Source organism: Anser anser (genome assembly GCF_964211835.1).
Source record: "Anser anser genome assembly, chromosome: 1".
In the NCBI taxonomy this organism is placed as follows: domain Eukaryota; kingdom Metazoa; phylum Chordata; class Aves; order Anseriformes; family Anatidae; genus Anser; species Anser anser.
In genome coordinates this window covers 65137183-65158228 of record NC_139720.1, presented here as the reverse complement: position 1 = coordinate 65158228, position 21046 = coordinate 65137183, and the positions used below count along the sequence as shown (strand labels likewise).

Below are 21046 nucleotides of genomic sequence, written 5' to 3'. Positions count from 1 at the left end.
CCAGCCCTCACAGCAGTGATGTGGCCATGGCTTGCTGTGCCTCCGTTCCCTCCCTCCCTCCCCTCAGGACCTCCTCTGCCCCATGAGGAGCCTGGGTTTCCCGCATGGCTCTTGGCCGTGTGGGCCTGCACCAGCCGTGCCGTGCCATGCCGTGCTGCTGCCTGCTCTGAAGCCCTTCTCCCCGCAGGGCCTGGCCTGGCATTCATCGCCTACCCTCGGGCTGTGGTCATGCTGCCCTTCTCCCCGCTGTGGGCCTGCTTCTTCTTCCTGATGGTTGTTTTGCTGGGACTGGACAGCCAGGTAAAGGTGCAGGGCCACTGTCCCTTCAAGATGGGATTGAACTTGGCCAGTGGAAGTGCAGGGGGTGCTGGGGAGGAGGTTTGAGATGGGCTGACAGAGGTGGGATCTCTGCTTTTTGCAGTTCGTCTGCGTGGAGAGCCTCGTCACAGCTCTTGTCGACATGTATCCTACCATCTTCCGCAAGAAGAACCGCCGGGAGACCCTCATCCTGCTGGTCTCCGTCCTCTCCTACCTGGTCGGGCTGGTGATGCTCACCGAGGTATTTTGGGCTCAGACCACCCACATGGTGCTCACTGGGTCTGAGGGCGCCTGGAGGATGGTGGGGTCCATGCTGGGGCCACGTGCTCACTGGTGAGCCCCATCCTGCTGCCCAGTGCCTGGGGGAGGCTGCCATGCCCTGCCCTGCCCTTCCCCACGGCATTCGCATTTTTGCTTCCAGTCCTCAGCCCTTGTGCCAGTCACAGCCCTGACAGCTCTCCTGCCAGGACCGATAATTGGAGCTCTGGACAGCCAATATTTTGGTTACAGATTTATCTCTATATGAGCCAAACCTTTACCGCTCTAGCCTGTTGCGTGGTTCGGGGAGAGCTTTTGTCCTTCTCTTTCCTCCTGTACAGACCTAGGTGGAAAATGGATGGAAAATCTAGTGAGACTGAGCATGTCTCATTTCTATTACACTGTTTCTCTGTATATTCCCATTGTGATTATTTGCCTCGGAGTTAAAACTGTTCTGCTCTAAAACCTTTGAGTCCTCCTGGCAGTCTGTGTGTCTTGGGGTTGGTGCTGCCACGATGCCCTTTACAATTTGCATCTTTTGTGTTCAAAGGACAGCCTTTTCAAAATTACACTAAAATAACGTTTCACCTGCAGCTTTGTGCCTGGACAAACCTGCAGGCCCAATTTGTAGACTGGTTTGTGGCACTGGGTGATGAAACACCTGTCTTGTCCTAAAATACCCCCACCGTCTCTGACGGTCACTTCCCCTCTCCTCTCCTGCCCTGCTCTGGGCTGAAGGGTTGCAGAGGCTCCTGGCAGCAGGGAGCCTCCTAGGGCTGCCACGTCTCCATCAGGCCTTGAGTAGAAGGGATGTGGCCTTTGCTGTTAGCTCAAACTGTGCCCCAGTTAGAGGGAGGTGCCCGCAGCTCTGGGGAAGATGCTGAGTTCGTTTCCTGCTCTGGCTGGAGCTCTTGGCCTGTGCCTGACTCCTTTCCCCTCTCTCCCTCCCCACCTCGCCTCGCTGCCCGCTTGGCCCTTCCCAGGGTGGGATGTATGTCTTCCAGCTCTTTGATTACTATGCTGCCAGTGGCATGTGCCTGCTCTTTGTGGCCATCTTCGAGACTCTCTGCATCGCCTGGGTCTATGGTGAGTATGAACCAGGAGGGTCCCCAGATCTGCTCTCTCAATCTGCTTTCCCCATCCTCAACGTGCCGGTCCATAACTCCTCTTGGCAAGTGCTTCGCAGTGCAAGGCAGCCCTCTAAACACGTGCTTTGGTGCCCATGGACTCAGCTGGTGGGGTCTTCCTCACAGCAAAGCCCTGGGGGATCTGCTTGGCAGATATCCCCAGCGTGTTCCTACGTGCCCCTGCTTTTGAGGCCCTCCTTCCTTAGGGATGTGGAGCTGGTTGTGAGGTGATTTTCCAGCCTGTGCATACAGGCATCTGAGATCCCCCAGCATTTTTGAGAGACCTCTCTCAGCCTTGATATTCACAGGAGATGGATAAAACCTGGGTTCAGGTCATAGCCTGGGGTCATGTCCTTGCACAGGAGATGCCAGCTGAGGGGCTGGCCCTGGTGACCCACTGATTTGATCCGGGGTCCAGGACATGGACTAAAGTTGGCCACACTCCTCCTCGTAGAGCTCCCCAGCAGGGTTTTTGGCTATGCTGAGGTTACTGCCTCATCTTCTGGGGAGCTCCCAAATGGTGGTGAAGCAGGGACCCCACTCGCCATCTTCCCTGGGACTCACAGACCCTGCTGTCCTTGTTCCCTGGTAGCAGTGAGGCATCCTTCCCTTCTCCTACAGGTGCTGAGCGTTTCTACGATAACATTGAAGACATGATCGGCTACCGGCCATGGCCCATCATCAAATACTGTTGGCTTTTCATCACTCCAGCAGTTTGCATGGTGAGAGCCCACGGGAAGAAGAGGTGTGGGGAGGGAGGTGGGCAGAGCTGGGTGCCTCTGAGATATACATTTGTATATATGGAGGGGTGTACATATGTGTAGAGGGTTATGTAGCCTGTTGTTCTGCACGTGTTTGTGACGTTTGGGGTCAGGTGTGGGGCTAAGCAATGGGGAGAAGGGCCCAGATGAACAGTGACAGAGGTGTCTACTGCTGGGGTGAGCTCCTTGGTGCTGTGCATGGGGACTGCCGTAGCAAAGCTGTTTTGACTGGTGTCTCCTCTGTTTCTGTCCCAGGGAGCTCTTTGTTACCATAAAAATCTGTGCAGGTGTGGAGTCACCAGGAAGACATATTTTCACTAACAGTTGATTTTCTTGCACTTTTTCTCTTGGTTTCTTCCACCCTGCCAGGCAACCTTCTTGTTTTCTCTGATCAAATACACCCCACTGACCTACAACAAGAAGTACGTGTACCCGTGGTGGGGGGACACCCTAGGCTGGCTGCTGGCCCTCTCCTCCATGGTGTGCATCCCTCTCTGGATCGTCTACAAGCTCTCCACCATCAAAGGCTCCCTCAGAGAGGTGAGGCTCTGGGATCAGGGCTGTGCTGCTGTCTTGAAGTCCAGCCTTGCAAGGGGTTTTTTTGTGTGCTGCTGGTTAATTAGTAAGGAGCCTAGAATAAATCAATTGAATGAGTTCATTGCTACAGTGAAACTGTTGGTTTTATTGAGTTCTGCCTGGCTGCAGGGCTGCTCCAAGCTGGCTGTTGCCTCTTGGTGTCCTTACTTTATTGCTTTTGTCTCTCTGCAAGCACCATTAGGAATAAACTCATTAGGTGGTGAGGACAAAGAAGGTCTCCAGTGCCTCAGCTCAATTTGGAGGCAGCCGTTGACTGCAACCAGGAGTCTTGCTCCAAGAAAACTCCCAACCCTGCTTGTTCTCTGCCTCCCACAAGTGCTCGGGAATGGGTTGTGATAGCTGGCTGAATGAATGATAACCATGACTGGAAGGGGAGGGCCCAGGTCACCTTTTGCTCTTGTGGCCTTATTCAATGCCTGCCTTTGCCTTCCAGAGGCTCCGCCAGCTCACCTGCCCACTTGAGGACTTGCCTTCCAGGCCAACCACGGGACTGCCCCTTCCCTCCACCAGATCTGGCCTCCTGATGCTGACAGATCTGGAATCTCACTGCTAGGACCTGTGCGGCTCTCCCTCCCTCCCCCCAGGACGGTTTCTATGCAGCCTTAACTACCTGTTGGAAAACACAAGGATTCTTCACTCACCGAGGAGAGAGGAATTTCTGGGTTGTGCTCCCTTCCCTGGAAGATTTGAAGGGCTGAGGGAGAGGCTGCCGTGGAGATGGTCTGTGTGGAGTTAGCAATGCACCTTAATCCTCTCCCTAGAGAGGGCTCTGAAGGGGCAGATCAAGCACCGGTGTTCCTGAGCATCCCCAGCCTTCTGGTGGGCAGAAAGGAAGGACTGATCATGGAGTGGAGAGTGCCCGAGAGTCTCAAAGCTGTGGCTCTGGTCTGGACTTTGGGAGCTTCTCCATTAATTCCATTAAATCCTTGTCTTTCCCCTCTAGATACACTCTGTCTCAGTTTTGTCTGGCCTGCATCCATTGCTACAGCACGTCTGGTGGGGTATTAGTGCAGCTGTGCTGGCGTCCTGGTCTGCATCTCTGTTGCACTGGCATGTTTGTACAGCAGCATGGCCAGAGAAGAGGAAGCTTGGTTAGGGTAGGAGGGAAAACGGGGAACATTGATTAGGAGTCCTCCGTAAGCAGGATGTTTGGGGTTCTTAGGTGAAGAGTGTGACGCCACCTTCTGCTGGAGCCACTGCCAGCTCCCAGCCAAAAGAGTCATCTGGCTGGTGAGTCACTGGGCTATTCCTGGGGTCTGAGAGAGGTGTGTGGGCTGGCATTTCTTCATGCAAGTGAAGGATCACGGGAAACTGTCCCTGGTATCTGCAAGCCTAAGCAATTTCTGTGCTGACTGGCTTTGAGGTGCTCTACAGCCAGTTATTTTGTTTTTCCTGCGTATGGAAAAAGGGCTGCATGGCTGAGTCAGGATCTGTATGTTATGTCAACCCTGCCACCAACAGGACCCCTCATTTCCACACTATTTATGTTTAAAACAAAACAAAACAAAACAAACAAACCCACAACGCATCAAAGAGCTCTTGTTTTAAATGGTGTAGCCTCAGCATCTGAGGAGGGCAGCCAGAGGACACATAGCCCTGGGAAGCTGGATAACTCTCGGGTAACCCTGAGGAAGCCGGAGCCTAGGAAGAGCTGGGTGAGTGATCAGAGCCCGTCTTTCCAAAGGATCCATGGACGCTGGTGGGCACCACAGCATGGCCCAGTCTTCTGGAGCTGCGTGGAGCACCCAGCACGGGGGAGATGAATTAAAACAATCCACGCAATTAGCCACCAGGTGGCCCCAGGACTTCACCTACTGCTGGCAGCGGAGCAGCGCGGTGCCAGGCTCGGGTCCCTCCTCGGGCAGGCTGGTGGCAGCGGGCGAGGTGGCCGGGTCTCCACACCACCCACTCCTTGCTTCAAGGAGCTGCAGAGCAGGAGATGCTCCAGCTCCCTGGCTGGTGGGGCTGGGGCCATGGGGCACTTGGGCAAGCACGAGGTGTAGGTGTTGTATGGGTTTCTGCAGGAAAGGGTGCAGGAAGGGTCGGAGAAGACCCTTTCCTTTGGCACAGTGTCAGCTCTTGCCTTCCACACACAGCCAACACATAGTTGTATGTGGGAAGTAGTGCTGATTCCTGTGCTCCACGGGGTTTCTTCCCTGCCCTTCTGCAAAGATGACAATTGACCACAGCCCGGAATTGGCAAAAACCCCAAATCTGTCTGAGAGACCAGTCTCTAAAGCAGATCAGGAGATCCTCTGAGCTGGGTGGCTCTTGGGCTCTTCTTGTTTGGTTGGTGGCAGGCAGTTAACCGGCTGTAGGACCAAGGAGGGATTTTCCCTGGGCCATGATGATGGGGACACTTGGGTCCCTGCTGCCTGTTGACATTTTCCAAGCTGATGCTCTGCAGTCAGCTCCCTCCCACAGGGACCACGCTCCTCCCAGTTGTGGCACAGACGACTTTAGCCTCCTGAGGACCTACAGGTTGGCGCTCATCTGTGAGATGAGGGTAGGAGATAGTTTAGAAACCCAGGAAAAGGCCCTTTTGGAAGAGACCTGCAGTGTGATAGGGGATGGAGCCACTCCACTTGCATACAGTACTGGCTGGTAGAAATTACTCGTAGAAATGAATGAATGGAGTTTGATGCAGAAGATATTTTTTCTGTTGGCTTTCTGTGTGAATCATATTAGAAGCTCCAGCAACAGATATTTTTATACGTGTCACTCTAATTTCAAACAAAATTATGCTTTCATTTCCCAGTAACATCCATAAGAGGTTTGTCCCACTGGGAAAGTAAATTAAACCTAACATAAAATTGTCCGCAGCTCTCTCCAGAAAATGGCTGAGATAGAAAGCCTGCTCATCTGCTTTTAGGCAGAGTGGGAGTCTGCTGAAAGGCTTGTGACTTGCTTTGTTTCAAAATAATTTGGTGTCCAATGAATTGGGCATGTGGTTTATTGATCTGGTTATATATGAGCCAGGAAACCTCCGAAGCCTGTGTTCCTAAATGACCTAATTGCTGTAAAGCTTTGGATGAGCTAGGCAGGTCAGATAAGCAAGAAAACCAAAGGTTTTGTTGGATATTCTTATTTGTGATAGGACTTTAGGATGAAATATTGGAACCTGTGATGCCTGGCTTGAAATACGACTCAGTATATTCTACATTACTCATTGAGCAGATTGATGGATTAAATCTGAAATGAGTACACTTGAAACCTCCAGATATGGTATTTTTCACAGCACTTTTTTTAAAGACTCTGTGGTTAGATCACAGCAGTACCTACCATTCACCAATCTATGGTGCCTGGAATTTTGGTGAAATTTGGAATATGGTGATTTTGGAATATAGTGATTTTTTTTTTTTTGGTGATTTGGAATATAGTGAAAGAAGTTTATATTCCATTTAAGATCAGCTCAGTACTCATCCACTTTCAGTCTGTGGCATGTGCCCCTGCTCAGCATCTCCCCAGATGGAAAAATGGAAAAGGTATGATGTCTCTTTAGACAGGAGACGTAAATCTTTGAAATTTCCCCCCAGCCTTCAGAATCCAAAATCTGCATCGTAGCCTGAAAAGTCAATCCATATGTTTCAGGAATATAGGGATGAGATTAAAGACCTATTTTATTTTTCATGGTGTTTTTTCTTCTTCTTCTCTCTATTTTTTTTTTCTTTTAGTTTCAAATGAGAAAATACACAGAAATAAAGGAGTCCCTGAGATTCTGCCTGGGGTCATTAGTGCTTGGAAAGACTGCCAGGGTCCATCAGGCCATGCTTTTCCCACTGTGGTGCTTGTATCAGTGGTGCCTGGGGAAGAGTCTCAGCCCCCTGATCAGGTTAAGAGGTAGTGGTGATGCTGCTGTCCTCCAGGGACCACGATGCATCTGATCCTGTGGGAAGCAGCCTGAACCGTAGGTCTCCCCAGGTGTTCAAATGGATGCATTGAGGGATCCTTATCCATTAGCCATTGGCACTATATAAGGCAGTTTTTCTGTGGTTACTGAAGAATCATGCAGTGTGAATCATATTGCATGTTCAGGCGGCAAGGAAGGTGGATGTGTGGGGTGAAGGCAGGGTATGGTATGCACACAGAGAGAGCAGAGTAAGATTAACATCTTAATATGGGAAATACTTAATCCTGTGAAGTAGACGTCCCCAGATAATCTGCTAAATGTGGCCTACGGGCCAGTGCAAATGAGCGTATCCCTCAGAGCAGGGTGCTTGGCTGAGCCCTTGTCTGTTAATGTGGTTAGCAGCCTGCCGTGTGGGGATCTGCACGGCGCAGATAAGGCAAGTGCATGGCGAGAGCACGAAGGAGCACTAGGGAAGCTGTTGCCTCTGAGATATTAGCAGCGACTCAGTTGCCCCCTTTCTCCACCTGACCTGTCCAGAGTTACATGCCCTCCTCTGTCTCCACAGCCCAACCGTGTCCTTCACATCCTTGTGACAATCCGAGGTGTTTGCTGTCACAGCGTGCGCCCTGCACCGACAGGTTTGGCTGCCTGAGGAGGCAGGGAGGACAAGCAGGAGCAAGTGAGCATGCACCTGGGTCCTCTGCCTGAGGTTTTCCATCGTCCTCCTCGGCCTCCGATCACCAGCAAGCATTGATGTTAGACTCAGAGAGGCTGCTAGACCGTGGATGTCACCCTCGCATCTCTAGTCCTCTCCACTTCTGTTGCCAACACTGAGCTCCTGAGCCATTTGCCTTTGCCTTGTCCTCTCCCATGCCATGGGTGCTGTAGAATAAGGAGATGTCTCTCCCTTCACATGCTCCCAAAGGCCTTCCAAAACCCTTCTCCCAAGCCCTTGGGAAGGGCCATGGATGGTGGGTGGCACCAAGGAAGGCACAGCGGGGCCCCGTGCTGGAGCGGTGCTGCAGCTGCTGAGCCCACTACGGTTCTGTAGGGCCTCATTAGCACTCGTTACTTTGGTTATGTTCGCTTGCGATTAGTTACGCTGGAATTGTTGTAGGAAGTTGCAGGCTTACTTAAGCAGAAATTAACCATAAACATAAAAAATAAATTATAAGAATGCCTAGGGGAAACTCCTCTAAAAATACAGCATTCAGCCGGCAAGGCAAATTCCTGATTAAACAAGCAGCTGCTCTCTGTCTGCGGGGGAGACGGCGTTTCTTCAGTTTCATTAGCAAAGGTGCCAAAAGGTTGGATCATTGTGGATGAACAAGGACAGTGGTGGCTTCTCTGGCTGGAGGCTCAGCGAGGTGGAAGCCAGGTCTGCACCACACTTCGTCTTCAAAGGGCAAGAGAAGAAGGGAGGTGAGGGTGCACTGCCAGCCGGCAGGCAGTGAGCAGAGTGGGAAGGAGGAGACCTTTGCTGGGCTGCAGGATGTGTCCTCTGCCCTTGACCATGGTGGAGGAGGAAGATGTGACCTGGAGAGACCCATTTGCTGTGCCAGCTGCCTTCCTTGGAGGTCCCAGGTGTGGAGACCCGTCACAGCAGTGCAGCCCAGACTACCTGGCTGGGGCTGGGGCTGCCAGCAAACACGGCAACAAGTGCCCAGGGAGCCTGTCACCCTTCCCTTGTCCTCTCCTGGGCTTGTACCCCCACAGCTGAGCTGGTCAGAAGGTGACTTCTGCTCTTTGATCTGGGCTGTGACACCAGGGCAAGTCCTCAAGCGGAGGCTGCCGTGGTGGGATGTGGTTGCCCCACATCCATATCAGGGTTTAAAAACATGATGAATTATAGCCTAGGGGGAAACTCTGAGTGTTTGTAACTTCTGGTACTCTCTGGGATGAGAAGTAGAAATAGCAGACTTTTTTTTTTCTTTTTTTTTCTGATGAAGAATGATTTTCACCCATTGATGGATAACATTTTCATTTAGGTTGGCTTTCTTCTTCTTTTGCCTGAATGCCGCAGGTCATTCCCATCTACAGCTTGCAAAAAGCTGCGATGTTCTTGTGAAATATGTCAGAGTGATAAATCAGGTTTTCAGGTCAGCCCTGCTTACCTAGGCTTATCTCAATCTCCTCTTCATATCAGGATAACCTCTCCCACCCCTCTTCCCAGCTGCCCTGGCTGCCACCAGTGCTCTGCGGCAGGAGGGGCAGTGGCACCGTCCTTCATCAATAGGGACCAGGGCAGTCCCAATCCACTCAAACAGCCCAAGTGGGAGGTGGAAATTGAAACATGGCATGTCTGGAAAGTTTAGCCCCAGAGACAGGGACATGCCATCTTTCTTTGTCTTCATGTGAGGCTTCAGGAAGAGGCTCCACATGCCCCAGCAGGACCGTGGCCTCAGGGCTGGGCCTAGGATGGCTCCAAGGCCCCATCCCTGGGGACATCCCCCGGTGCTTGCCCTGAGCCCTCCTCATGCTCCCCAGCAGCATGGGCTCAGAGACCGGAGCAGAAGGGGAGGTTTTTCCCTCACAGCCCCCAGTGCGGGGCTGGGCCCTTTGTCCCGAGGATCCTGCCAGGCACGAGGGTGGCTCCCATAGTGCTTCCTGCGTGTCTCTGGCACGTTATGTCCCTGGGGCAATCCAGCATTGCTCCAATACGACGTGATTCACTGACTTTTGGCACCTAGGGAGGGTTTTGTTGAGAGACAAGATGACAAACAACCTCTGCGGAAAAGGCAGGCATGTAAACCCACTGCCTCCACCTCCATGGTGGCGAGGGCTGCTGTCAGCTCTCAGGTGACCAGAGGATATTCATCTGGTGAGTGCTGACACTGGTGAGAAGACCGGATCATGTGGTGGACATGTCCTATCTTCGATCCCACATGCTGCTCCGATTTGACCGTGTGGGTACACGAGAAAGTCAATAGGAATTTGGCAGGCACGTTTGCAGGCAAACCGACAGACAAAACAGCAGCCGCCATTAAAAAACTTACCGAGCTGAACTGCCCTGAGAAAAGCAGCAAACCCAGAGTGCCTGCTGCTGGCATTGCTCACGAGAAGCACTGAGATGGATGCCGAGCCGGGGTACTGCCACGGGGTCTGCTGGGGCACCGCACCCTGCTGCCACCTCTCCAAGGCCCCAGAGCCACCCGCTGGTGGCTGCGGCTGATCTTTGCGAACCTGGGGCCTTTGCCCTGCCCGACCACGGCCGCTTTCTATTCTTGCTTTCCTGTCGGGGCCGCAGTTCAAGGTCTGGAGAGGCGTATGTGGTAAGGGAGCTGGGGAGAAAGTTCTCCCTCCCCGATGCACCTCCCTTGCTACCGCCCTGCCACCCACCTGCGAGCAGGGTGACAGCGTGCTGGGGGAGTTGGTGGAAGGGGAGGGACGGGAGGAGGAGAGAGGGGAGTCCGTGCCTTAACTCTTGCTGTATCTCGTTGGCTCCCGGTGGATTCCCTGCCTGGACTCCGGTGGGACGGGACGGGCTTGCCCGGCAGAGCTCGCCGGGTGCAGGTGAGCTGGGCATTTGCTCGCAGAGCAGGTCTGGTGGCTGTGCACGCCTTGTCGGCAGTGCCAGTGTCTTTGGTCCTCCCACAGGCAGCTGCCTGCTGTGTGCTGGGGAATGGGCCAGCAACCCTGCCGGGGGAGAGCTTCCAGTGCCACGCAAAGGGAGAGAGGGCTGGAGGACGGCGAGGAATAATCAGCTTGGAACAGCCCAGGGGAGAGGCTGATCCTTAATGTCTCCTGTAGGACAAAACGGGCAGCAGTGCCGCCGGGGGCTGCCAAGAAGCTGTGGAGCACGGGGATGCCTGAAGGATGGGCAAGTGGCACTGGAGGCTGCAGCAGAGCAAGAGGAGTCCTAAGACAGGTTGAGAAGAGAGGGGAGCAGAGAGAGATGGGGATGGAGGGCAGCGATGGCTAGGTGGTGGTAAATATGCGAGGAAAGGTGCTAGGGCAAGCAGGAGGCAGAGATGCCCTCTCCCCCCATGCTGCCCAGCAGAGATGCTGGCCCTGTGCTGGCACATGGATTTGGGGCTGCGGTTCCAGGAGGTGTGTTCAGTAGTGTGCTGCTTGTTCTTCCTGCTCAGGGTGTCCCCACATCTGTTCCTGGTTAGGGGTGAAGAAAGGGAGGGCATGGAGAAGGCACAGTCTGTGCATGTGCTAAACTCTGGGCATCGGAGGGTGCGTTTGTGAACAAACCCAGGCAGATCGCATGGGGGTTTCATAATGCCTGATCTACATCTCCTTAAATCAACAGTGCTTTTAAAGTAATCAGAGCTAATCAGGGCTTTCATCCAATGTCATTTGAAATGTTATTGCCCCACTTCTTCCTCTTTGACAGCCGCTGATACGAGAGGCTGAACCTTGGACCTGACCTCTGCAGCTCTGCAAGAGCCCAGCATTGCTGGACTCATGGGCGCAGATACGGTCCTTGCTGAGGGCTGGCTAATGAACCCCGTGCCTTCTCCCTGCCTGCCAGTGCTCCTGGGCAGGGCACCAAGCCCACAGGAAAGGTGTGGTGCCCTGCGGTGGAGAGCAGGCACATCTCCTCTTGCAGGCATAGGATGCAGTGGGTGGGTGGGATGCACGTGCACATGCGCTGTTGCAGGCACTGCAGGCAGGGGTGCACAGAGCCCTTACAGTCATAGACAGCAACCTCCTCTCTGCCTGCCCTGATTTTGTGTGTTGTGTCTGCCCTGTGTCTACGCTGGGTCTGCAAGGCTCAGATTTTAGGTGCTGCAGAGGTTAGGGTTTTCATGCACACCTGCGTGCTCCCTGAATTTTGCAGCCCCAGTGGGGTGGTTGCAGGGCTCCATTTCCACTGCCCAGGACTCTGTCCTGTCCCCATGGTGTCCCCCCAGCCTGCACAACAGTCACTGCCCCCTGCCCTGGGCCTGCTGTGGTTGCATACTATGGGGTCTTGTGCTACAGGGCAGTGGGGATGGCCAAGGTATAAGATGAGCAAAGGTCTCAGGTGTATTTGATTCAGTGTGAAGGCAGAGAATGGTTTCTGAACATGTTTACATCCTATTTATGGACTTCATTGGTTAGTCTTGATTTTTTTTCTAGGCTAAGTACAAAACAACCTCTATATCTGTCCTCTACAGCAGGGACAGTGAACCATGGGCACAGGAGACTGAGCCAGCAGGGAGAACAACAGCCTATGCTGCTTTTAGCAAGGGATGGGATGCTGGCAACAGGAAGGTCCAGCCTCTGCTAGGTGCTTGGCAGGCTCTCCTGCTCTGGTAACAGAGGGCTGGGCAGGAGCCATTTTGTCCCTCCCGAGCCGGGGCTGTGCGCTGTGAAGGACGATGCTCGTACTCCTTGCAGCTTGCATCACAGATGTATGTGTTTTTAGCATACCCGCAGTCACTCCTTATCTCACTCTTGCTGGTGTCAGTAAGCAGCAAACTCACCAACTGCAGGAGCGTGGCCCTGATTTCACATTGGAGGAAATGCAAGCAGGGTCTGATCCTCGTGGCAGCCTCCCGTGCCCCGTGAACCTTGCTGAACAGATGCTTTGAGAATGCCCTGTAGCCCATGCAACCTGCAAGTTAATTAAAAGGTGTAAAGAAGTCAGCTAGCTTTCAACAGCTCGAAAAGGAAGGCATTTTAATTTTGACTGCTGTCCTGGAGCTGATCAGTTTTTCTCTTGCTACACCTTTCCTTGCCCTTCTCCTTCTTGCAGCTGCAGTGAGCGGCGCTCCAGCAGTGTTTGGGTTTGGGAGCAGCTGTCCCTATTCATGTCACTGCTCTCAGACTGTCTGGGAGGCACTTACTCCTACTGCTAATATTTTCCTGTCCATCTTGCAGATACGACCTACTCCAGCGGCAGCCCTCTTGCACTAATCCAGCTGGGTTTGTTCCCTCAGCTGTGCCCTGGCTCTGCTGCTCCTCACAGAGCCCTGACTTTCTGTCCCTGCTCCCTCCTCCTGCCATCGAAATGCAATGCAGGCTTTCGGCTGCTGACCAACTGCCAGCTCATATCGTGCAACCAGTGAATTTTCTGCGTCCTCCTGCTCCTCCTTGTGTAACACAACCTAGCCTTCCATCTTTCTGATTCCTCCCTCCCCACCTCAGACTGCAGTTTCTACGCTTGGCTGCTGCTTATTCCACAACAAACCCAAGAAGCACAAATGTAATGCAGCTGTCTGCAGCACCGCCTGCAATTCCTCCTCCTGTAGCTCAGGCAACACCTATGAGTGTCCAAAGGTGCTTTAGGTTGTGTTTCATCTGGTAAGCATTATCTAGTGCTTTTTAAGGATGTCTCAATTGCTGTTTCATTGTTTGCACATAAGATCTTCCTCCTCTCATTTGCCTTGAGATAAAACAGCAGAAGAGGTCAAACAGAGGATGTTAGCTTCCCAGTGGTAGGAGCTCCTGCGTGATGGCACTAGGCTTGTGGGAAGAAAAGCTTCAGGAGAATCTCTGATAGTTTCTTCCTCCTGTGACAAAAACCCAAGCAGCTTCTTTCTCTTGTTCCTCGTCTCATATGAGCAGCCCTCAATAAGACCTTCTTGCCCTGGGAGTGGTTGAGGTAGCACCACGTTTTGCTTTCAAAGGACACTTCATTCTTCTCTTTTTCCAATTCCCACCTCCTCCCTTTAATGATAGCCCGCTCTCAAGCAAAGCCAATAAATATTGATTTCCTGCATCATGCTTTTGGCACATTGGACTGAACAGGTGAGTATCCACAGTGCTCCAGGTGTGTCCTTGGCCTTGCTTGCCTTGGGTGGCCATACCTGATGGATCCTGTGGTGGTAGGTGCAGGATGACATGGCCCTAAACTCCTGGTCATGGAGACACAGGGATACCTCCATCAGATACTGAGGAAGGGACTTGTTTATGACTGCCTGCATGCTGCCTGCCCTCTTTTTAGTGCCTAGCGGGATCCAGGTGGGTTCTTATTTTTGCAGCATTAAATCTTGTGGAGAAAAAGTTGGGCTGCCTGCATGCACCATGCCTGTTTCTCTGGGTGGAAGGGAAGCCCTCTCTCCTCCATGGGAAGAGGACAGGTCATGTCTGCCAGGGGTACTCCAGACCTGGTAAAAGGCCTCTCAGAACACCGAGGGATGAAAATAAAGCAGGGCACCTCTGAAAGAGATTGGTGAGGTCTGAGAGAGCTGAGGACAGAAGATGGAGGTGGTGGCTGAATGGGTCCAGGAGAGGGACAGGACAGCATCTTAGCCATGGGAAGAGCTTTATAGCAGAGGAAACAATAGGCTGAGAATGAAGGAGCCAGAGGATTTTTCTCCAACCTTTGGTGAAGGGAGAGCAGAAAAATCGCAGGCAGGCAGTGAGAGGCAAAGTTTTTTCTCCAAACTTGTGTATTAAGAACAAGAGAATCTAAAAGGAGATGAAAATGTCTGCGTGTTGGGGAGGATGTAACACAGCTGGTGGCTGGGCTGCTGTGGGAGATTCAGATTGTTCCTAGCTGGAAACAAGAAGTTATTTGAGTCTCCATCTGGCCTGAGAACATATAGGGCAGGAGCACAGTAGGAGCAGACATTCAGGAAAAGAGGCAGGAGGTGTGTGAATAGGCTTTCTCATCGAAACAGCGGGCAATGCAGAGGAGGGAGATAACGGAGAGGTGTGATGCTGTGTCTTGCTTTGCCTGGGAAGGGAGAAGCTGGAGCTCATGCCACAAAGGGCCCAAATTTTAGGCCCTGGTTTAATCTACCACCTGTACACTGTTTAAAATGATCCATGTTTAAAACAGGAACAATTCACCAGCACAGAATCTCCCTTGCTGGTCTATGTTTTCCCAGCCTTGTTCTCCAGTACAGTGCCTGAGCTTCTGTACTTCATGTTGGCCTGTTGTGGAGCCAGGGGCTGGGCACAGAGTCCCAGCCCTGCTCCAGACATCCCGAGGCTGGTGGCAGGGCTGAGGCTATGGGCTAGCACCCAGGGCACTCGCTGCCTGGAACAGGTGAGAGGTGGTCTGTCTGTGATCTCCCCCTGCCCCGTGTGAGGCAGGCCTAACACAAAAACAGGAAAAACACAAATATTAGCAGAAATAAATAGGGTGGCTCTTGGATCCTCCTTGCATTAAAAGAATAAAAGCAGAGAATTAGCAAAGTCCTCTCCTGTCAGCTTCTCATGACATCCTCAATAAGCGCAGACTTAAGCACCATTGTGCTTGATAATGTGCCCTGGACTGCAGCAAATTGGAACGTGCCAAGGACTGTGACAGATCAAACACGTTTCATTAAGTACGAGTTATTTTTTCTCTCCCATTTGACAGCGCGTGGAGCTCTGCTCCTCTCAAAGACGAGGAGGCTGTGCTGCAGCATCTGAATGAACTGATTAGCCAGCTGGCAGGCCTTGCAACAGGCAGGCGGCGGGGAGAGGGGCCTTGCCTGGCTTGCAGGGGCTGAGAAAAGACTGGCAGCAGGACCTGGTGCTTCCACCTCCCCATCCAGCCCAGCAGGAAAGCTAAGTGGTGGGGGCAAAGTTGGGGCCGAGAGCACTGCCATGCTGGTGAGCTGTTGATGCCTTGCGAGCTCTGCACAAGGCAGCATTTGGTGTACATGCCTCAAGGTCTGGGTTACACCATGCTCTTTAAATGTGGGGCTAGAGGTCAGAGGACTGATCCAACATCCCACTCAAGTGCAGATCCACATGTGCTGTAGTACTTGGTGAGCTTGGGGCAGTGCAGGCCATACCTGTAGATAGGCACTTTCTGGCATATAGAGCATAAAGGGCTGGGGAAAGAAGGGAGGTTGCTCACTTAGCACCTTGGTGCATCTGCATTTGGCACTGAAAGTGGTGGTGCCCACAATAGTAGTGCCCTATATATAAGCCTTTATTGGAAATAACTCTAAAAAAATTCTTTCAGATTTAACAGAGTAAAAGAATCTTTCTGTTTCTTTTTTAGAACATGCACCTTTACAGCCAGGAAGATGGTTTTCGTTGACCCCTGACTGCCCTCCTCCATGCTTTATGCTCCCCTGCTCTTGCCACAGCTCCTCTTACTGAATGCAATGTTAATGCTTTGCATGAGATTCAGCCACCTGTGTTCAGAGCCCATGGAAACATGCTGCTGATGTCAAAGGGAATAGGATGGGGTTATCAGCACTAAGGCAGACGGAGGGAACAAAGTCCTGGGCACTTAGAGAGCAATTGCTGTATTGCAGTGTGAGGTCTGGTTTCCTTTCTTTGCTTGAATGACAGGCAGGAAGCACACCTTCTGCCAAAAGCTGCTTGCTTTGCTGTGAACATTTACTGAAAGTGGTCTTTTGATGTGCAAGTGTCTTTCTCTGCCCCAGGGCCTGATATATCCAGAGGGTTAGCATTTAGAAAATCATTTCATTTGCACTGAGCAACTTACAGACACAAATGAGACACACTGATCACGATGCTGTCTTGTGTGGAGCAAGTGCAAACGTGGCCTCCTTGCCCTATTGAACGTTGCACCAAAGCAAATGCCGTGGTGTCTGTATGCTGCTGGGCCAGCCTGTTGGTAAGACCATATGTATCGTTGATGCCTGTTGCCTCAGGCTCTCTGGCAGTCCTTACTGCACATGAGCTGCCTCACATACTATCTAGCCCCAAGAGAAAAAAATGAAGAGTATGCATAAGGAGGGAGAGAATGGTGTCCTGGTCCTATCTGAGGGTGCAAAAGGTTGTTGGATAGGTTTGGAGGTCCTATAAGGTGGAGGAAGTCAAGCATGGTGAGGTATTGCTCGTTCAGTCCCTGGGCTGAACTACTTCTAGACCCATGTCTGGACTTTTCCTGGGGGGGAGATAACTGCAGTGGTCCCGAGGAGACCCAGGGGCAGAGGAAGGGTTAATCAGTGTGAGTGACGCAGATTCTTGTCCCTGCTGCTCCCTGGTAATGGGGATGTCCCCTTAGGATGCACAGAGGAAACAAGAGATGTGCTATTAAAATACCTATCAAACCAACAGCAAGCTAATGTGAAGAGACAAAGCCCTGGTTTCCTTGCACCCGCAGCTGGTGGCAATGCAAGCCTTTAACCGGGATGTTACTGCTTTGGAGAGGTTTATTTCCAGTGTAGCTTCCTGATCCCAACATGGGAACATCTGTCCCTTGCTGACACCAGTCAGCCCTTCAAAGGCTAACTTCTGCTCGGCGATGCCACCAGCCAGAGGTAGCTACAGTTCGGAGTTCCCTGGCACCGTTCATCACCTACCCTGTTTGTGCTAGGTCTTTGCTTTCCAGCTGGACTCTCACGCGCATCCTTACACCAAGTAGCTCATTACAGCAAGCTTTTGAGGGGTATTCTTTTAGCTAAGTCAAAGGGAGCTTCCTGTCTCTACACTTCAGCTTCAGCAGATCAATGTAAAATGTTGTCAACAAGAAGTTTCGGTCTGGCCTGAGTGAATTTTGGCTAGATTTAGATTGACTAGCCAATTAAAAGGACTCTTTATGTGATACAAAATTATATCTTGCAACTAGCAACTACTAACTTGCTCAGTTAGGATGACGTGAAGCATAATTCGTGGTTCAGTGTAGGCTGGAGAATGTCTTCCTCGTGCACAGGAAGCACCTCACAGGCCCAGCCACATTCAGTGTGCCTCCTCAGACAGAGGATTTGCTCTGTGTTTCCACATCTGGGCTTTTCCCTACTAACCTTTTCATTGCAGGAACTGAGCTTGTCTAACCTTAGTACATCCCTGCCCAGACCAGAAGCACCTCACAAGTATGAGGGCCTTTTTGCTGATCTCAGGGGCATTATTTCCTTTTTTTGCAGGACTGAGCAAAGAGGTGGAGGTTTGTTGCTCATGCCTCTTACCGAAAGGAGCCTAGGTCAAATAAGCGCGTGTGCATTTTGCTCAGGTGGCAGGCTGCATTGTCATGTAATGTGGTGGCCGGGGGACTGAAGACAGCACTTCTGGCAATGTCCTGAAATAAGATGACAGGGCACCCATTCTTAGTCAGGCTATTCTTCCTTACCAACCCTATCCTGCCCTCTGAAGTTACTCCAGGAGCAAGTTTAGAGGCAGTTGCTGTGTAACATACATGGGGAAGGGAAACCCCTTCTGCCCCTGTGCCCTTCATCAGTTATAGCTCCCTGCCTCTTCATCAGAGCTGCTGTTTCCAAAGCCACAGCCAAGTTTCCAGCAGCAGTGGAGATGCAGAGCACTGGGGTCAGGGTGCGAAGGGGCAGATGGAGGTACACTGAGGATGACGGGCTGGGAAGGATGAGGACGGGGGCTGTGGGGCAGAAGGCTGAATTCAGGAGTAAGTCTGGTGAAGGGGTGATGTGGGTGGGTCCATCTCACCTGACCAGAGACCTTTCCCCTGTCCCTTCAACACAGGATTTTTGTCCCGCTGATGTAACCCAGGGAAAATACTTCTGGCTGATGCTAAATCAGCCATTTTCCAAAGGATGCGGGGAACCCCACGGTGATAATAGGGACAGATCCATTGTGGTTGCTGGTGCCCTCCCTCTTCCTCCCACCAGCGTGTCCCACAGCAGCTCCCTGCATCCCGTGCTCTATTTCTCTTTTGTCCCACAGAGCCATGACAAGAGCTGCAGCTAAGGAGGCAGGGCCCAATGGGGCCGTTGCAGCTCCCGAAGAGATAAAAAAGGAGCAAATGGAAGAGCGAGGCCAGTGGAGCAGCAAAATGGAGTTTGTGCTGTCTGTGGCCGGGGAGATCATCGGTCTGGGCAACGTGTGGAGGTTCCCCTACCTCTGCTACAAGAACGGCGGTGGTAAGTTTGCAGCATGCATCAGTTGTCCTCATTCTGTGGGCACTGCAAGACACACTCGTGTCTGGATCTATTTCTCCTACACATTGTGTGTCCCCATATGCAATCCCTTAGTGTCTCCTCCAGCAAGTTGGCTCCTGCCAAAGCCAGGAGCTGAGCGGCACTGGGAGATGAATCCAGCTCCCCAGTGGGTGCTGGATCTCAAAGCAGCTCTCCCAGGTTTGGATGACAAATCGGTCTTTTAGGAGGGGAGCCCTCCCAGTAACTCTTGAAGGCTCTTGGGCATTTAGAGACAGATTTTCTTCTGAAATGACTAGGAAGGTGTGAGGGTTCAGAAAGCCAGCAGCAACCTCCTTCTACATCAGTCCATTTCCCACTCTGTCAGTCACCCCCTCCTCTCTCAGGCCCTTGCAATGGAGGAAGAAAGGCTCTGGTGGTGCTGGTATACTTGCCAAAGCCTGGTACTGCCGTCCCGGCACCTGTGAGCCTGCTTCCCTCTCCAGGGCACTTATCTCCCACCAGCTCCTCTCACAGTGCCGGCTGCCCTCTGGTTATGAGGGAAACAGTGTTTTACTGTGTCAGTACAACTCAGTTGGCTCCAGAAGCCAGACAACCACAGCTGAAGGGAAGGATTTTCGCAGAGGATGGGAAGAAGAAGGACACTCATGCCTCTTCCCGAGGAGCAGTTCTCCCAGCTGTCAAACCACAGCTGGGAAATTTGTCCCCAGGAAGAATCTGTTCCTCTTCCCTTCTGTTCCTTGTGTCTCTGCCCCTTTCATAATAACAAAGCAATAAAATCATTGTGTGGTTAAACATTATTATTTCTCATAACAATAAAATGTAACTGGGAAGTAGGAAGGGAATAACTGACTGTCACTAACTTTTCTTAGCCTGTTCCCCCTGCCTTAAGCATCTTTTCCCTGCAGGCCATGTCACAAAGGCCTTTCCTTCCCAAGGTGCTGTGAGCCATCACCAGTGGATTACTGATTCAGCTGTTGTTCAGCCCAAGACTACCAAATTCCTGTCCCCCGTGCTGTTACTGGAGTTTTTCCAAATCAAGCTGGAGTCAATACACTGTCTCCTCTGAGCCAAATGGGGGTTGGATAAGAAGGTGGTTTAAGAAAATGAAAATATTTTTTACTTGAACCTGGGACGTTTTTTAGCAGATCCTCCAGTCTCCTTCTCTGAGGGTTTGATGACAGGCACTGCAGGCAACAAAAGCAAGTCGGAATGGCACAGGAGAGTAAACACTGGTGTTGCACCTCATTGAACAGCCCATTCTGCAGTGATGCCTTGAGAGAAAATTCATGTCTTTTGCATAGAGAAGGCTTCCTGGGCTCAGATGATATCTTTGCATAGTGTGTGCCTATGGTATCTGGTTCGGTAGTCCTTGCAACTTCTCTGTTAATGAGTGTGGAAAGGCTACTTTGTTCATATTAGATGTCCATTGAATATATATATATATATATTTAAATTAAACTACTCTGGAATATCTAATGCTGAGATTCAGAGGTCATCAAGGCTAGGCTTGGGAAAGATTAGGATGGGAGAGTCTTTCCCTCCCAACTCACACACTTCCATTGCAGAAAATAGAAGGTACATTTCTCTCTCTGATGCTCCAGAGAACTAGTTGGCTAACAAACTGTTATGGGATGATACACAGTCTTTCCCATGCCACTAAAAGATATTCTCACCATTGGTAAAGTCCTTGAAGTTGTTGCAAAAAAAGACATTTGCCATCTATAAGAGCTCCACCGCTCCCAAACTGGAGAATGGTGTCCTGTCACCTTTCTCCACCTTCAGGTGCAGTGAAACAGTTATAAAGCTATAAAGACAGATGCCATAAAAACAGTTGTGCTACCTTTTTGTAAAGCAACCGAGTGTCTGGTTTCATTTTCAAGTTTGATCTAACTGCTCTGCATTTTGAAGTCGTTGTAAGGAAAGGGGGCCTATTTCTGGGGGCCCCTCTCAGGGCTGATTCTCCTCCAGTGGAGCAGCAAGCTGGGGAAGAGACTGAAACAGGAGTTTCAGATGGTAACAACCCTGGGAAGGTTAAGGGAGACAAGACAACAGAGGTTTGAGAAGACCCTCATTGCTCAGAGACTAAAGTGGATCAGGCTCTGAGACACAGTATCCGAGGAGAGGGTCTGGGACCTGCTGAAGGGCTCGTCCGTGTGCAGGATAATGAAGCTGTCTTGTAGATTTGGCATGCAGATGCCTTGTAACATTGCAGGAGCAGCTGCCTCTGGTCTATCACAGGCAGTTCCCGCTCCCTGCTCTGCAAACCTGGATGGAAGCTGTGAACCGGCCTCCCTGCCTCCAGCCCCGGGTCCCCTGCAGCTATGGCACAGCTGTGTTTAGGGGAAATCTGGATGTTGCTTGTTATTGTAACATTGCTGGCTTAAAAACAAGAGGAAATGTTCCTAATTGCTAATTATCCTTCATGGGAAGGAATTT

At 51.6% G+C, this 21046-nt stretch overlaps 2 protein-coding genes across 5 annotated transcripts in view; both read left to right on the top strand.

Annotated features, from left to right (window-relative positions):
* The window catches only part of LOC310892286 (sodium- and chloride-dependent GABA transporter 2), a 37259-nt gene extending 33256 nt beyond the window's left edge, over window positions 1-4003 (top strand). For 2 of the 4 annotated variants that reach the window (XM_083819819.1, XM_083819818.1), the window contains 6 exons: window positions 188-300; window positions 422-559; window positions 1560-1662; window positions 2325-2425; window positions 2834-3004; window positions 3495-4003. In XM_083819819.1, the coding sequence (XP_083675945.1) occupies window positions 188-300; window positions 422-559; window positions 1560-1662; window positions 2325-2425; window positions 2834-3004; window positions 3495-3614 (746 nt within the window). In that variant the 3' untranslated portion in view covers window positions 3615-4003. Of the gene's footprint in view, window positions 1-187; window positions 301-421; window positions 560-1559; window positions 1663-2324; window positions 2426-2833; window positions 3005-3494 lie in introns of those variants that run through there. The other 2 variants (XM_083819820.1, XR_014578013.1) reach the window with 2 other exon arrangements.
* A 6207-nt stretch (window positions 4004-10210) lies between these two features.
* The window catches only part of SLC6A12 (solute carrier family 6 member 12), a 34069-nt gene continuing 23233 nt past the window's right edge, over window positions 10211-21046 (top strand). The window contains exons 1-2 of the mRNA XM_083819821.1: window positions 10211-10424; window positions 18396-18592. Of these exons, the coding sequence (XP_083675947.1) occupies window positions 18400-18592 (193 nt within the window). The 5' untranslated portion in view covers window positions 10211-10424; window positions 18396-18399. The remainder of the gene's footprint in view (window positions 10425-18395; window positions 18593-21046) is intronic.